Raw genomic sequence first — 16,553 nt, 5'->3', positions numbered from 1 at the left:
TTTTGCCAATGTTCAAAAGTAAACAAATGATGTCATTGTCCAATAAATGTCCAACTAGCCATTCTAATATGCAGTCATGAATGGGTTGATGTTATTTATACAATTATTACAGTATTGCAGTAGTCTGTATAATAGTAAGTCTTCTATTTTTTGTTTGAATAAAAATTCAAAATAGAAAGCAAAAGTAATATCAGAGGGGCCTGGAGACATGACTGATGAGCAAAGAAATATTATTTTGAGCCAGGAATGTCTGCATTGTTCATTCTGGACCTTATTTTGAAATTGTCATATTTTTTAATTTTCGTGAAATTGGCCAAATTGCAAATTTCTGACCACATTATTGGGTAGTTGAAATCAGTAAATGGGCAGTTTCTTGTACTCAAACGATAGAAAAAATGGAGTTCTAAAGAAATAGCTATGAGTTTGGTCGACTGGAACAATGGAATTAGCCAAAAATAGGGCTCAAAGTGGGCGAAATCGCCGATTTGTAAATATTGCCGATGTTGCTAACTTCGCGAGAGCATAATTCCGTCAGTTTTCCATCAAATTTCGTTTTTTTTGGTGTCATTACAATCGGGAAAAGATTCTCTATCATTTCATAAGAAAAAATAATTTTTTTTTTTTTGAAATTTTGCGACACCAGGAGACACCTCAGGATTGGGGGTTGCGACAGTCAAAGGGTTAATAGCATACTTCTAGCATAAGATTATTCAGAATCAGTAACATTTTGATAACATACTTGATCATTGCCAATGGAATGATGAGGCCTTCGAGCATGATGTGTAGGTGTAGGAGGGCACTGCTGGGGAAGTGGTGGTGGTAGTGGTGGTGTGGGGCGAGCAAGTCGATGATGTGGACGGGGTGGTGGTGTTGGAGCTTTGTCATCACCAGCATCTTTGCCATCTTCCTGCCATCTTCTGTCACTATTTGATTCTGTTAGCAGAGCTGTTGCTCCTGGCAGTACAGATACTGCTGTCATTGCCATGGATGCAGGATCTGATATTGTACCATTTAATGATGTTCCTGATCCTCCATTAGCACTATTTGTTGACTCCATTACGGTAAGAGGTGGTGACATCGTAGGTGGAGGTGGTGGGGGTGGAGGAGGCGGTGGTGATGGAGCCGTAACTCCATCATCACAGTTGTCAGGACTTGAACAAGTTCCACCAGGCAACATATTTGATACAGATGTTGGAGTGGATGGTTCAGGAGTAACCACACGACTGCTAGTACGACTCCCGCTACATTCACTCTCTCCACTTTCACAAAATGATCGTCTGAAATTATAGAGCAACAAATCTATATCTAGAAACATTAGAAATGAAAACTGTTAATCTATTCATTAGTCCTAGAACAACAACAAAAAAAAAGAACAGTTCTGAAGAACAAAAGATATGTTTTTATTAGTACAGGTCAGCCATCACTAATCCGGCAATCAGTAATCCGGCACTAATTTTGGCTAGCATAATTTCAAATTTCCCAGGTCACTACACCAACATGCCGCTACTGTTTTGTAGCTCTATTTGCTGCACAAGTCATTCCATTTTTCTCCATTTATTGTTATAACCTGCTCACTTTTAGCCCTAGCCATGGTTCCAACGAATAATAGAAATGCTTCACGTTGTGTAAAACACATACACCGTACATTGTCCATAAAAGTTAAGGTGGCTTTGAAGCCACTGTTGGTCACCACGAGCTCAGCTCACTCAGATAACCTGTGACCAGTAAATTTGGGCCTACATATGAGAGAATAGGTCTGTGTGGTAAGTGTGCACTATAAAAAAAAAAACTTGCAGCACACAGTGCATAATGAGAAAAAACTGCAACTGTATTTATGTGTAAAACTGACTTTGTGGTGTATTTTTGTATGGTTTTTATGGTTGTATTCTCATTTTTTACTTTCGTTTTTCCTTTTGGGCCACCCCGCCTCGGTGGGATACGGCCAGTGTGTTGAAAGAAAGATTCTCATTTTTTTGGTCTCATTTGAGAGAATGGAAGATATATTACAGAAATAGATATGATTTTGATTGGTTTCATGACAGAAAGTACCTCAAAATTGAGCTCAAACTAGCAGAAATGTTCGATTTTCGCTGATGTTCAATATGTGACCAACTGGCCAGTCTAATATGCAGTCACGAATGGCTTGAATTATTTATACAATTACATATTACAACAATGCAGTAGTCTACATAACAGTAAATCTTTTATTTTTTTGTGTGAATAAAAATTCAAAATGGAGAGCAAGCATAATATAAGAGGGGCTTGGAATTGTGCCTAATGAAAAGAGAAAATGTTATTTTAGTGCCAGGAATGTCTGCACTGTTTATTCTGGACCCTATTTTGAAATTAGCATTTCTTGAAAATTACCAATTTCTGACCACTTTACTGGGTAGTTAAAATAGGTAAATGGGCAGTTTCTTGTACTCACTCAACAGAATAGAAGGAATATTAGCAAAATAGCTATGAGTTTGGTAGACTGGAACAATGGAATGGGCCAAAAATAAGGCATAAAGTGGGTGAAATTGCCAATGTGTAAATATCGCCGTTGGGTTAAGCTAACCACTCTGTAATCTGGCAAAATCACTAATCCAGCACCCTACAGGTCCCGATGGTGCCGGAGTAGTGATAGTCAACCTGTATACACCCTAAGCCGAGTTTGGATTAGGCATTTAACTCTTTCACTGCTTAGACTCCTAAAAAATTAATACAGTGGACCCCCGATTAACGATATTTTTTCATTCCAGAAGTATGTTCAGGTGCCAGTACTGACCGAATTTGTTCCCATAAGGAATATTGTGAAGTAGATTAGTCCATTTCAGACCCCCAAACATACAGGTACAAACGCACTTATATAAATACACTTACATAATTGGTCACATTAGGAGGTGATCGTTAAGCGGGGGTCCACTGTATTGCTCTTAGTGTACACTTTAAAAAAAATATTTTTTTCTTCTTAAATTGCAGAGCATCTTTTTCTGAAGGCAATGACACCAAAATTTGATGGAAAACTTACGGAATTTTTCAGGCACAAAGTCAGCTGTTAGTAAGGTAAGTGAAGGTCGAAAGCACAGGGGCATCTGAACTTGACTTTGGCAAGACAGTTACAGAGTGAATGATGGTAAAAGTGATTCTTCTACTTTTTCAGGTCACCCTACCTCAGTAAGAGATGGCCGGTGTGTAAAGGTAGAAAGTTAAAAGTGAACATAGAAAAGAGTAAGGTGATGAGGGTATCAAATGATTTAGATAAAGAAAAATTGGATATCAAATTGGGGAGGAGGAGTATGGAAGAAGTGAATGTTTTCAGATATACTTGGGAGTTGACGTGTTAGCAGATGGATTTATGAAGGATGAGGTTAATCACAGAATTGATGAGGGAAATAAGGTGAGTGGTGCATTGAGGTATATGTGGAGTCAAAAAACGTTATCTATGGAGGCAAAGAAGGGAATGTATGAAAGTATAGTAGTACCAATGTGTGGCGCGGAATGCTGGACAGACCATCGCCTCATCGTCTCGAAACTCAAGCTCCGTGACCAGCCCAGGAGACGCCCTCAGGGCGCGAAACCACCAAAACGCCTGAACGTCGGCAAGCTGAAGGCCCACAACGTCAAGCAGTCCTTTGCAGAAATCCTGGAAACCCGCTTGGAGTCCATCGTGCTGGACGTTCAAAACATCGAAGCAGCATGGACCGCACTCCGTGATACAGTGTACAGCACAGCCATGGAGTGTCTAGGACCCGTCACCAGAAAGCACAAGGACTGGTTCGACGAACACTGCACAGAAATCCAGCAGCTGCTGGAAGAGAAACGAAAGGCTTACATGGCCCACATCAACGACCCAAAGTCCACAGCGAAGCAAGATGCACTGAGAAACATACGAGGCAATACCCAGCGAAAAATGCGTAAAATGCAAGACTCTTGGCTAAGCAACAAAGCCGATGAGATTCAGGGCTTTGCAGACAGAAACAACATGAAAAACTTCTATGACGGCCTGAAAGAAATCTACGGCCCTACCACCTCTGGCACATCACCACTCCTCAGCGCAGATGGGTCAACACTGCTCACAGACAAGGAGAAAATTCTAGAGAGATGGGCAGAACATTTTGACAGCATGCTGAACCGTCCATCCACCATCAACGATGAAGCCATCGAACGTCTACCTCAGATTCCGACCAACGAGACGCTGAATGCCATCCCCACTTTGGAGGAGGCTCAGCAAGCAATACGTCAACTGTCCAGTGGCAAGGTTCCTGGGTCTGACGCTATCCCAGCTGAAGTCTACAAAGAAGGCAGAAGACACTGGTAGAGAAACTTCACCAACTCTTCCAGCTTGTATGGCAGCACGAGACAGTTCCTCAGGACTTTAAAGATGCTTACATCGTGCATCTCTACAAACGAAAAGGAAACCGCCAGGCATGCGACAACCACCGTGGTATCTCCCTGCTCTCCATCGCAGGCAAAACCCTGGCTAGAGTTCTACTCAATCGGCTCAACGAACATCTAGAGCAAGGACTCCTACCTGAAAGCCAGTGTGGCTTCCGGAAAGATCGCGGGACTATCGACATGGTGTTCGCTGCCAGACAGCTACAGGAGAAATGTCAGGAACAGAACGTCGACTTGTACTCCACCTACGTCGATCTGACCAAGGCCTTCGACACCGTTAGTAGGGAGGGCCTTTGGAGAATTATGGCGAAGTACGGCTGCCCAAAGACACTCATCGCCATCGTACGCCAACTTCACGATGGAATGCTGGCCAGAGTCCAAGACAACGGAGAGACGTCTAAACCATTCCCAATCTCAAATGGAGTGATACAAGGCTGTGTTCTTGCTCCCACCCTGTTCAGCCTGATGTTCTCGGCCATGTTTACAGACGCATTCAGGGACACAGACGCAGGAATCAGCATCAGGTACCGTACAGATGGGTCTGTCTTCAACCTCAGGAGGCTTCAAGCAAAAACCAAGGCTGCAACTGACACCATCAATGACCTGCTATTTGCTGATGGCTGCGCCCTCAATGCTGCTTCAGAAGCCGCCATGCAGCACAGTGTTGACAAGTTCTCTGACGCCTGCAACAACTTCGGGCTGACAATCAGTACAACGAAGACTGAAGTGATGCACCAGCCTGCTCCGGGAAAGACGTATGTTGAGCCAAATATCACCATCAACGGGCAGCGACTGAACGCCGTAGACAAATTCACCTATCTCGGCAGTACCCTTTCCAGAAACGTTGTCATTGATGATGAGGTGAATGCCAGACTTGCCAAAGCCAGTGCCACCTTCGGCAGGCTCCACAAGAATGTATGGAACCGAAGAGGCATCACCACAAGCACCAAGATCAAGGTGTACAGAGCCATAGTCCTCACCACACTTCTCTATGGCTGCGAAACCTGGACTGTCTACAAACGTCACACCAGAAAGTTGAACCACTTTTACACTACACGGCTCAGAAAAATTCTCGGCATCAAATGGCAAGATAAGATCCCAGACACAGAAGTGCTGACTACAGCTGGCCTGCCTAGCATCTACACCATCCTAATGCAGACACAGCTTCGCTGGGCAGGTCACGTTGCTCGCATGCCAGACTACCGGCTGCCAAAGAAACTCTTGTTTGGAGAACTGCAGCATGGAAAGCGCTCTCAAGGAGGCCTTTTAAAAGAAGCGCTACAAGGACACCCTTAAGACTGCTCTGAAAGCTTTCAACATCAACCACACCATGTGGGAGCTGATAGCTCAGGACAGGAATGACTGGCGAGCAGTTGTCCAGGAAAGGGCAACATCCTGCGAGGCAAGCAGAATCTCACTAGCAGAGCAGCGCAGGCAGGCGAGGAAGACCAGAGCCATCAGACCCCTCGATGCTGCCACCCTTCCCTGTCCACACTGCCAGAGAACGTTTCGTGCGCGGATTGGCCTGACAAGTCATTTGCGTACCCACCAACTTCGACCCCAGGATGACTAGATGGTCCTCGTCGAATCGACAGACAAACAACAACACCAACACTCTAATATGAGTGTGAAGCTTGGGTTGTGAATGCAGCAGCGAGGAGGCGGTTGGAGGCAGTGGAGATGTCCTGCTTAAGGGCAATGTGTGGTGCAAATATTATGCAGAAAATTCGGAGTGTGGAAATTAGGAGGTGTGGAGTTAATAAAAGTATTAGTCAGAGGGCTGAAGAGGGGTTGTTGAGGTGGTTTGGTCATTTAGAGAGAATGGATCAAAGTAGAATGACATGGAGAGCATTTAAATCTGTAGGAGAAGGAAGGCGGGGTAGGGGTTATCCTCGAAAAGGTTGGAAGGAAGGGGTAAGGGAGGTTTTGTGGGTGACGGGCTTGTACTTCCAGCAGGTGTGCACAAGCGTGTTCGATAGGAGTGAATGGAGACGAATGGTATTTGGGACCTGACGATCTGTTGGAGTGTGAGCAGGGTAATATTTAGTGAAGGGATTCAGGGAAACCGGTTATTTTTACATAGCCGGACTTGAGTCCTGGAAATGGGAAGTACAATGCCTGCACTCTAAAGGAGGGGTTTTGGGATATTAACAGTTTGGAGAGATATGTTGTGTATCTTTATACGTATATGCTTCTAAACTGTCATGTTCTGAGCACCTCTGCAAAAACAGTGATTATGTGTGAGTGAGGTGAAAGTGTTGAATGATGATGAAAGTATTTTCTTTTTGGGGATTTTCTTTCTTTTTGGGTCACCCTGCCTCAGTGGGAGATGGCTGACTTGTTGAGAAAAAAAAAATAAATAAAATTATTTTGTTGTTTAGTACGTACAATAGACCCCCAGTTTTCGTAATTAATCCATTGCAGAAGGTTGGCCTAAATCCGATATGGCTGAAAACCGAAGTAATATTTCCCATATGAAATACAGTGGACCCTTGACCAGCGATGGCATCGATTAACGATAAATCCGACTAGTGATACATTTTAACGCAAAAATTTTGCCTCGACTAGCGCTAAAAAACCCAACCAACGCTATTCATCCCATTCGAGACGCATCCACTTTGGCCTGAGCGCACCTCACTTGTCCCATGGGTGCCAGTGTTTACAAGTCAGCCAGCCACCGCGGTCACTTCCAAACATACAATTGGAACATTTCATATTATCACAGCCTTTGTAGTGATTGCACCTGCAAAATAAGTGACCATGGGCCCCAAGAAAGCTTCTAGTACCAACCCTACAGCAAAAAAGGGTGAGAATTACTATGGAGATGAAGAAAGAGATCATTGCTAAGTATGAAAGTGGAGTGCGTGTCTCCGAGCTGGTCAGGTTGTATAGTAAACCCCAATCAACCATCGCTACTATTGTGGGCAAGAAAACAGCAATCAAGGAAGCTGTTCTTGCCAAAGGTGCAACTATGTTTTCGAAACTGAGATCACAAGTGATAGAAGATGTTGAGAGACTGTTATTGGTGTGGATAAACGAAAAACAGATAGCAGGAGATAGCATCTCTCAAGCGATCATATGTGAAAAGGCTAGGAAGTTGCATGACGATTTAATTAAAAAAATGCCAGCAACTAGTGGTGATGTGAGTGAATTTAGGGCCAGCAAAGGTTGGTTTGAGAGATTTAAGAAGCGTAGTGGCATTCATAGTGTGATAAGGCATGGTGAGGCTGCCAGTTCGGATCACAAAGCGGCTGAAAAATATGTGCAGGAATTCAAGGAGTACATAGACAGTGAAGAATTAAAACCTGAACAAGTGTTTAATTGTGACGAAACAGGCCTGTTTTGGAAGAAAATGCCAAGCAGGACCTACATTACTCAGGAGGAAAAGGCACTCCCAGGACATAAGCCTAGGAAAGACAGGCTTACTCTGTTGATGTGTGCCAATGCTAGTGGTGACTGCAAAGTGAGGCCTTTATTGGTGTATCACTCTGAAACTCCCAGTGTGTTCAGGAAAAACTATGTCGTCAAGGCTAATTTGTGTGTGCTGTGGAGGGCAAACAGCAAGGCATGGGTCACTAGGGACTTTTTCTATGACTAGTTACACCATGCATTTGCCCCCACTGTGAAAAATTACCTAATTGAAAAGAAATTAGACCTTAAGTGCCTCCTGGTATTAGACAAAGCTCCTGGTCATCCTTAAGACTTGGCAGAGCGACTTTCTAGGGACATGAGCTTCATTAAGGTGAAGTTTTTGCCTCCTAATATCACTCCTCTCCTGCAGCCCATGGACCAGCAGGTCATTTCCAACTTCAAGAAACTGTACACAAAAGCTATGTTTGAAAGGTGCTTTCAACTGACTCTAAGAGAGTTTTGGAAAGATCACTTTAGCATCCTCAATTGTGTAAACATTATAGGTAAGGCTTGGGAGGAAGTGACTAAGAGGACCTTGAACTCTGCTTGGAAAAAACTGTGGCCAGAATGTGTAGACAAAAGGGATTTTGAAGGGTTTGAGGCTAACCCTGAGAATCCTAAGCCAGTTGAGGAATCCATTGTGGCACTGGGGAAGTCCTTGGGGTTGGAGGTTAGTGGGGAGGATGTGGAAGAGTTGGTGGAGGAGGACAATGAAGAACTAACCACTGATGAGCTGCTAGATCATCTTCATCAGCATGAGGCCACACCTGAGGAAACTGCTTCGGAGGAGGGGATAGAGAAATTGAAGAAGTTGCCTACTTCTAAGATTAAGGAAATCTGTGCAATGTGGCTTAAAGTGCAAACCTTTATGGATGATAATCACCCTGACACAGCTATTGCAAGCCGTGTTGGCAACCTGCACACTGACAATGTTGTGAAACACTTTAGAAATGTCATAAAGGAATGGGAGGTAGAGGCCTCTATGGACAGATATGTTGTGCGACAGAAGTCCAGTGACTCTGAAGCTGGTCCTAGTGGCATTAAAAGAACAAGGGAAGTAACCCTGGAAAAAGAGTTGCTACCTCAAGTCCTAATGGAAGGGGATTCCCCTTCTAAACACTAAGAAGATCAACACTCTCACCTCCTCCCATCCCATCAATCATCACCAGATCTTCAATAAAGGTAAGTGTCATGTAACTGTGCATGTCTTCTTCAGTTTGTGTGTATTAAAATTAATATTTCATGTGGTAAATTTTTTTTTTTTCAATACTTTGGGGTGTCCTGCACGGATTAATTTGATTTCCATTATTTCTTATGGGGAAAATTAACTCGACTAACGATAATTTCGATTAACGATGAGCTCTCAGGAACGGATTAATATCGCTGGTCGAGGGTCCACTGTAATGTAAATCCAATTAATCCATTTCAGACACCCAAAACTATTAACAAAATATACATTATATAGAGAATAACTATAGATTTACATACAGAAAACAATGAGAAATAAATATAAATGACTAATTTTAATGATAAATGAACATTACATACCTTTATTGAAGACTCTTGTTGGTAAGTAGTATTTATTTGTAGTCCCAGAGGGACTACATCCCAGGTGCATAGCTACATACACTGCGGCCTACAGCCATATTATTACCATCGACACCATGTTAACCGAGTTGAATCATTTCTAACAACTACCTTTAGATGCCATCATAAACAAAGGGAGAAGTAATGAATAATTCATGCCGAGAATTGTAAACAAAAGCCTTATGTACTATTAAGGGCAGTTGGTTACTGGGCCAATGTAGATTTGTATGCATTTTCTCTTAAGCTGGACCAGAGAAAACATAATGTTTACCCTCCACCCAACCCCCACCTCTCGAGAGCATATAAACACTGGATGTTTATATGCTGTGTAACATGTTTCTTACCGTATAATTTTGAAGAAAATATCATAGATGGATTAATGAAAATGTCTATACAGTGGACCCCCGCCTTACGATATTAATCCATTCCTGAGAGCTCATCGTAAGCCGAATTAATTTTCCCCATAAGAAATAATGGAAATAAAATTAATCCGTTCATGACACCCCAAAGTATGAAAAAAAAATTTTTTTTACCACATGAAATATTAATTTTAATACACACAAACTGAAGAAGACATGCACAATTACTACTCTACTAAGAATAGAATACATGACACTTACCTTTATTGAAGATCTGGTGATGATTGATGGGATGGGAGGAGGGGAGAGTGTGGAAGTTATTGTTTAGAAGAGGAGTCCCCTTCCATTAGGACTTGAGGAAGCAAGTCCTCTTCCAGAGTTACTTCCCTTCTTCTTTTAATGCCACTAGGACCAGCTTGAGAGTCACTGGACCTCTGTCGCACAACAAATCTGTCCATAGAGCTCTGTATCTCCCGTTCCTTTAAGACTTTCCTACAATGGGCCATAACATTGTCATTGTACAGGTTGCCAACATGGCTTGCAGTAGCTGTGTCAGGGTGATTTTCATCCATAAAGGTTTGCAGTTCAACCCACTTTGCACACATTTCCTTAATCTCTTTTTTCAATTCCATACTAATTCTTGCCCTTTTTACCACAGGGATGGCACTAGAAGCTTTCTTGGGGTCCATGGTGACTTATTTTGCAGTTACAAGCACTAAAAACACTGGGATAATATGAAATGTACCGAATGTATGCGTAAATGCGACCGTACTGGCTGGCTTGTAAACACTGGCGCTGAGGCCACACGTGGGACATGTCCTGGACGAATCACATAAGGCGAGTTTTTTATCATGAGGCGAGGCAAAATTTTTGCGTTCAAATGCTTCGTAACGTAATGCGATGCGTTCGTAAGGCGGGGGTCCGCTGTATTAACCTAAAATAAGACACTTAATGTGCCTAAGTGTGATTATTATTAAACATATACAGTGGACCCCCGGTTAACGATATTTTTTCACTCCAGAAGTATGTTCAGGTGCCAGTACTGACCGAATTTGTTCCCATAAGGAATATTGTGAAGTAGATTAGTCCATTTCAGACCCCCAAACATACACGTACAAACACACTTACAGAAATACACTTACATAATTGGTCACATTCGGAGGTGATCGTTATGCGGGGGTCCACTGTATTTCATATAAACATTGCATGATTATATGCTATGTAACTTGTTTCTTACATAATTTTGAAGAAAATATCATAGATGGATTAATGAAAATGTCTATATTAACCCTTAAACGGTCCAAACGTATATATGTTTTTTCAACATTTTAAAGTATGTAAAAAAATATACATCATCTTTTTTTTTTTTTACATTTGAAAATGTGTAAAAAAACTTTTATCTACATTTTTTTTTGTTATATTTGAAAATATATGTAAAAAAAAATAGATCTACTTTTGGAGCACTACAGATCTGAACATTGATCTATTTGGACCGTTTAACGGTTAACATAATATAAGGCATTTAATGTGCCCAAGAGTGAGTCACAAACGTATGAGTGGCCCAGGTGGATGTATCTAGTACCGTCGATTTCCGAGCCGACACCTGGGGGGAATTTTCGCTGAAAAAAGTGCTCTAAATCTGAATTGTACAATTTCTGCGCTGGCCGAAAACCAGGGGTCCACTGCATTTAGTCTTTAAGAGCATCACTGAAGTCAGCTATAGTGTTTTTTGGAAAATGATAGACAGCTCTTATTTTAAGTGGGGTCCTAACATTTCTGGCTGTAGGCTGCAAAAATGTATTCACCATGTTCATCTCTGATATATACTAATTGAATACATTTCATGTCATTAGTATAGTAGATTGCAGTTTCACCTCTCCTTTGATCAGGACTGCAATTATGTACAGCTATGTGCCCAGGTAAATTACAAATCTTACTTGCCACAAGTTCTGTATGATAAATATTAAAACATCAATGAAAAACAAAAATCACCAAAGAAACAGGAAACAATAACCAAGATGAATGTGCCATTTTTGAATCAGTGAACATCTTTTCAATTTAATTAAAAATCTCTTTACCTACTGATATGTAATGGGATTTATATTAACTTTTAAGCAAATCAACAGTATTCTTATAAAAAGCACTACAACAGAAATAGGATTGCTTCCTTAGTGTCATAAATGCTTGCTTAAGAAAACAATAATTACAAGCAAAAGTTTCATGAATGAAGTTCTTGACTTTATTTAAACCATACAAAATCCACTCAAAAAAAAATCATTACTAAAGGCTGAGTAAGTTATAATAAAACAGCCAAAATTTATATTCAATAAGAATATTATAATACAAAATAACTTGTAACACTGCACAGCTCCTAAAGATTCACGAGAGTGTAAGATCTAGAGCTAAAGCTTTCCATCCGCATGTGGCTTGATCTGCAAGAATATTATAAAGGAGAAATTCAGCACTAACTAATTGAGAAAACGAGCAAGAGTAAAGTATTTCAATACCTTTTTTCAGTGTCGACCTGAGGTATGCACCTGTTTGGTAGTGTTTGAGATAATAATATTGTCTCACATTGACCTATGTATGCATTACATATGGAGTTAAGGTTATCATTCCTAGCTACTAGACCGTCATTATTGCCGTCATTTATCTGTCTGTTTTGCCTCTGCACAATAGTTTTCATTTGGATATCACCACTTAAGAGCGCTACAATAAGAGCTGTGTCTGTTTTTGTTTAGGTATGCGGTGTTGCCATACCTTGCGGCGATAGTGACATTTACTTTTCTGGTAGGATGGCAACTGTTGGGCTTTTACTGTCCAGGGCGCTGTTACTCCATTCATCTTTTCCAGCCCCCATGACTGATTACTTTCTTCATGGAATTGAAGAAGAAATATAAATATAATTATGGCAGCCTGTACCCCCCTAATGCCTGCCATTTTCACTCTTCGCTCTTTTACTCATATACAATAATATTTATTTCTCTTTTCCTCTCCCTAGTACACTTAGTATCTGCTTTAGCAATCACGAACGAAGAACAAAGGACGGTGAGTTGATAATGGTTTTGGAGGAGGCCATTCCCATGATGTTGTTTTAGCAATATGATCTATAAAAAAAATTCTTCCATGGCTGTCTTTCCGAGCTTCTACATCTGAAATACCAAGTTAAATTTTCAAAATATGTCATTGTAATATATAATCTGATACATTTCGTATTTTGCTCAGGCATGTTTAACTGGAGTCAATTCTAATCTATATACAGGTGTAAATTAATAGCAAAATAACAACAGCAGCAAAAAATTTAAAAACTAGCCCTATATTTAAAGCAACAGCCAGCATATGCAAAGACATCCAGGTGATACCTGTGACAATACAACTGTCAATTCTAATCATAAACCTAACTCCTAATAAGAAATCCCTAATTGCTGAGGTGTTTAAGTATACTCACATCTCATCCTGTCTACTAGGTTAAGTAAAAAGAAAAAAAAAAAATATTCCACATTGTAGGGAGATCCAAAGATGTAAGCACAAGTACTGTACACAAGGTTTTTTTAATGAGCATTTGATAGTTTTTCAATCTAAAAACTCATACAAGTTTAGTGGAACACCTGCAGAGAGGTTAACGAGGCTAAAGCTCCACCCAGTTGCAAATAGTATCTTCTTTTAATTACAGTAATAACTATTTCTCACTGTATTATACAGTGGAACCTCGGTATGCGACCTTACTTCATTCCAGAAGCCTGTTCGAGTGCCGCTCCATTTGAGTGTCGAACAAGTTCTTCCCAACCAATTTTCTGTTTGGTTGGCAGTTATCATTAATCAACGTAGGCCCCATGGTGACTCGTACAAATAATACAAAAAACACCAAAAAATGCGAAGATACACAAAATAGTTTACAGTGAAGTTCTGGCAGGTCGTATTTGTTTGGTTGAGTGCTTGGTTTGAGTAGGGAGCTGGTTGTATACTGAGGTTCCACTGTACACTGATCAGTGACAATCAAAATACAATAGTTTCACATACATACTGAAAACCATATGTTTTTAAAAAAAATTTGTATTTTTTCACCGTCTTGTAATTTCTTAGGTCCCCTCAGATAAACCCTGGCTGCACTGCTGTACAAGTTCACTGGTAGTAAGATGACTGGGGATATCTCATGTCTATGATCATGTTAACATTAAGAAACCTATACTCTTAGCTTTTTTTCGACAGCAAATGAATTGACAATGGATAACATTCCAAAAGTATAAAAGAAAACTTAAGAAGTTTCTTCAAAAGGTGCTGAAGCACTCAAGCTGTTGTGGATATGCAGGCCTGCACATGTTATAGATGAACAGTATGGCTGACAAATTTTGTTTAAATTTATTAAGGCAGAATACAGGCCAGGTTGTTTATACAGTGAATGGTGTCCTATCTAGGAAATATTTAAGCTTTTCAGTGGCAGTCACGTAGACTTACATTACTGAGGCCAGGGACTGTTACGTAGTTCTGTGGTCATAAGCTCAAGTCACTTAAGACATGCTGCAAGCAGTAAATTTTAGTCTAGATATGAGAGAATGGGTCTGTGTGGCCTGGTCACAGACCAGGCCGCAGGGGTGTTGACCCCTGGAACTCTCTCCAGGTAAACTCCAGTATAAAAAAAACATCCAGCCCCACATAATGCATGATGGTAAAAGGAAAATTCTGCCCATGTGTATAGTTTAAAACAGCAACTTTGAGGTGTTTTCTTGAATAGTTTCTATGGCTTTATTGGCTGTTTCTTGGTATCATTTGATAGAATGGAAGACATACAATTGGGGTTTGAGTTAAGATAGTTTTGAGAAATGTTAAGTCTTCTTAAATGAATTAATATAATAACTCTAGGGACCACTGCATATCCCTGTATCAATATATACATAATGATGCCTCAACAACAACAACAACAAAAATTCTGTGCCAAAGATTTTTTTTTTTTTTTTTTTTATTATCACACTGGCCGATTCCCACCAAGGCAGGGTGGCCCGAAAAAGAAAAACTTTCACCATCATTCGCTCCATCACTGTCTTGCCAGAAGGGTGCTTTACACTACAGTTTTTAAACTGCAACATTAACACCCCTCCTTCAGAGTGCAGGCACTGTACTTCCCATCTCCAGGACTCAAGTCCGGCCTGCCGGTTTCCCTGAATCCCTTCATAAATGTTACTTTGCTCACACTCCAACAGCACGTCAAGTATTAAAAACCATTTGTCTCCATTCACTCCTATCAAACACGCTCACGCATGCCTGCTGGAAGTCCAAGCCCCTCGCACACAAAACCTCCTTTACCCCCTCCCTCCAACCCTTCCTAGGCCGACCCCTACCCCGCCTTCCTTCCACTACAGACTGATACACTCTTGAAGTCATTCTGTTTCGCTCCATTCTCTCTACATGTCCGAACCACCTCAACAACCCTTCCTCAGCCCTCTGGACAACAGTTTTGGTAATCCCGCACCTCCTCCTAACTTCCAAACTACGAATTCTCTGCATTATATTCACACCACACATTGCCCTCAGACATGACATCTCCACTGCCTCCAGCCTTCTCCTCGCTGCAACATTCATCACCCACGCTTCACACCCATATAAGAGCGTTGGTAAAACTATACTCTCATACATTCCCCTCTTTGCCTGCCAAAGATATCTGAAGGTATTTAGGGTATTTTTACCTAGGTATTAGGTTGGTAAACAGCAACTGCCCAGGGAGGTACTACCGTCCTGCCAAGTGAGTGTAAAATGAAAGCCTGTAATTGTTTTACATGATGGTAGGATTGCTGGTGTCCTTTTTACTGTCTCATAAACATGCAAGATTTCAGGTACATCTTGCTACTTCTACTTACACTTAGGTTACACTACACATACATATACAAGTATATAAATATACACACCCCTCTGGGTTTTCTGCTATTTTCTTTCTAGTTCTTGTTCTTGTTTATTTCCTCTTATCTCCATGGGGAAGTGAAACAGAATTCTTCCTCTGTAAGCCATGCATGTTGTAAGAGGCACTAAAATGCCAGGGGCAAGGGGCTAGTAACCCCTTCTTTTGTATAAATTACTAAATTTAAAAAGAGAAACTTTCATTTTCCTTTTTGGGCCACCCTGCCTTGGTGGGATATGGCCAGTTTGTTAAAAAAAACAAAAATTAGGGTATTTTGAGGTTGCTGAATTCGAAAATGGCAGTAGGTTTTTCAAATTGGCTCTAGTTTGTGGGATACTGCAGATCTACCTTCAATTAACAGGGAACTTAGCCATAACATGTGTACATATATATGTAGTGACAATTTGTATATACAGATACTTTTAATAAAGATTAGAAATTTATTTTTAATAAATTTAATATTTAACAAAAGAAGTTGTATCAAAAATGACCATGTGACAATACCGTAACCTTTATTTTGTCATTTTTTCCAGAAAACATGAGTTCTTCAAGAAGAGCCTGCTTAAACAACCCCAATGCATTGTGCTACATTTGCAAAAATTAAGAAAAACCATCACAGATTTTTAAAACAAGCTTATCTCCCCATATGGTTTGCAAAACCTGTGTAGAATGCTTATGACAGTGGAAAAATATCCAAAGGAAAAGTTTAAACTTTGGTGTGAGTATTGTGTGGAGAGAGCTGAATAATCATCACCATACAAGAAAGTCAAGTGAGAATATCCTGATTTGGAGTCAGCAAGGAGACCTGCGCCACACAGCAAAGATGTTCCCATACCAGTGTTTACAACACAGTCTGACCTTGACCTTCCCTTGTCAGATGCTGAAGAAACTCAGGGTTTAAGATGTAACCCAAGTGATAGCAGTGG

At 40.8% G+C, this 16,553-nt stretch overlaps 1 protein-coding gene across 4 annotated transcripts in view; it reads right to left on the bottom strand.

Annotated features, from left to right (window-relative positions):
- LOC128690374 (serine-rich adhesin for platelets-like) overlaps positions 1 to 16,553 on the bottom strand; it is a 364,642-nt gene that overhangs the window by 56,273 nt on the left and 291,816 nt on the right. For all 4 annotated transcript variants that reach the window (XM_070089660.1, XM_070089659.1, XM_070089658.1 and 1 more), the window contains exons 9-11: positions 12,768 to 12,889; positions 12,245 to 12,267; positions 740 to 1,277 (exon numbers count right to left, since the gene is read on the bottom strand). In XM_070089660.1, coding sequence (XP_069945761.1) covers positions 740 to 1,277; positions 12,245 to 12,267; positions 12,768 to 12,889 — 683 coding nt within the window. The remainder of the gene's footprint in view (positions 1 to 739; positions 1,278 to 12,244; positions 12,268 to 12,767; positions 12,890 to 16,553) is intronic.

The sequence above is a fragment of the Cherax quadricarinatus genome, chromosome 29 (genome assembly GCF_038502225.1).
Source record: "Cherax quadricarinatus isolate ZL_2023a chromosome 29, ASM3850222v1, whole genome shotgun sequence".
In the NCBI taxonomy this organism is placed as follows: domain Eukaryota; kingdom Metazoa; phylum Arthropoda; class Malacostraca; order Decapoda; family Parastacidae; genus Cherax; species Cherax quadricarinatus.
The sequence above is the reverse complement of the archived record's forward strand: the minus strand, read 5'-3'. Positions and strand labels throughout refer to the sequence as shown.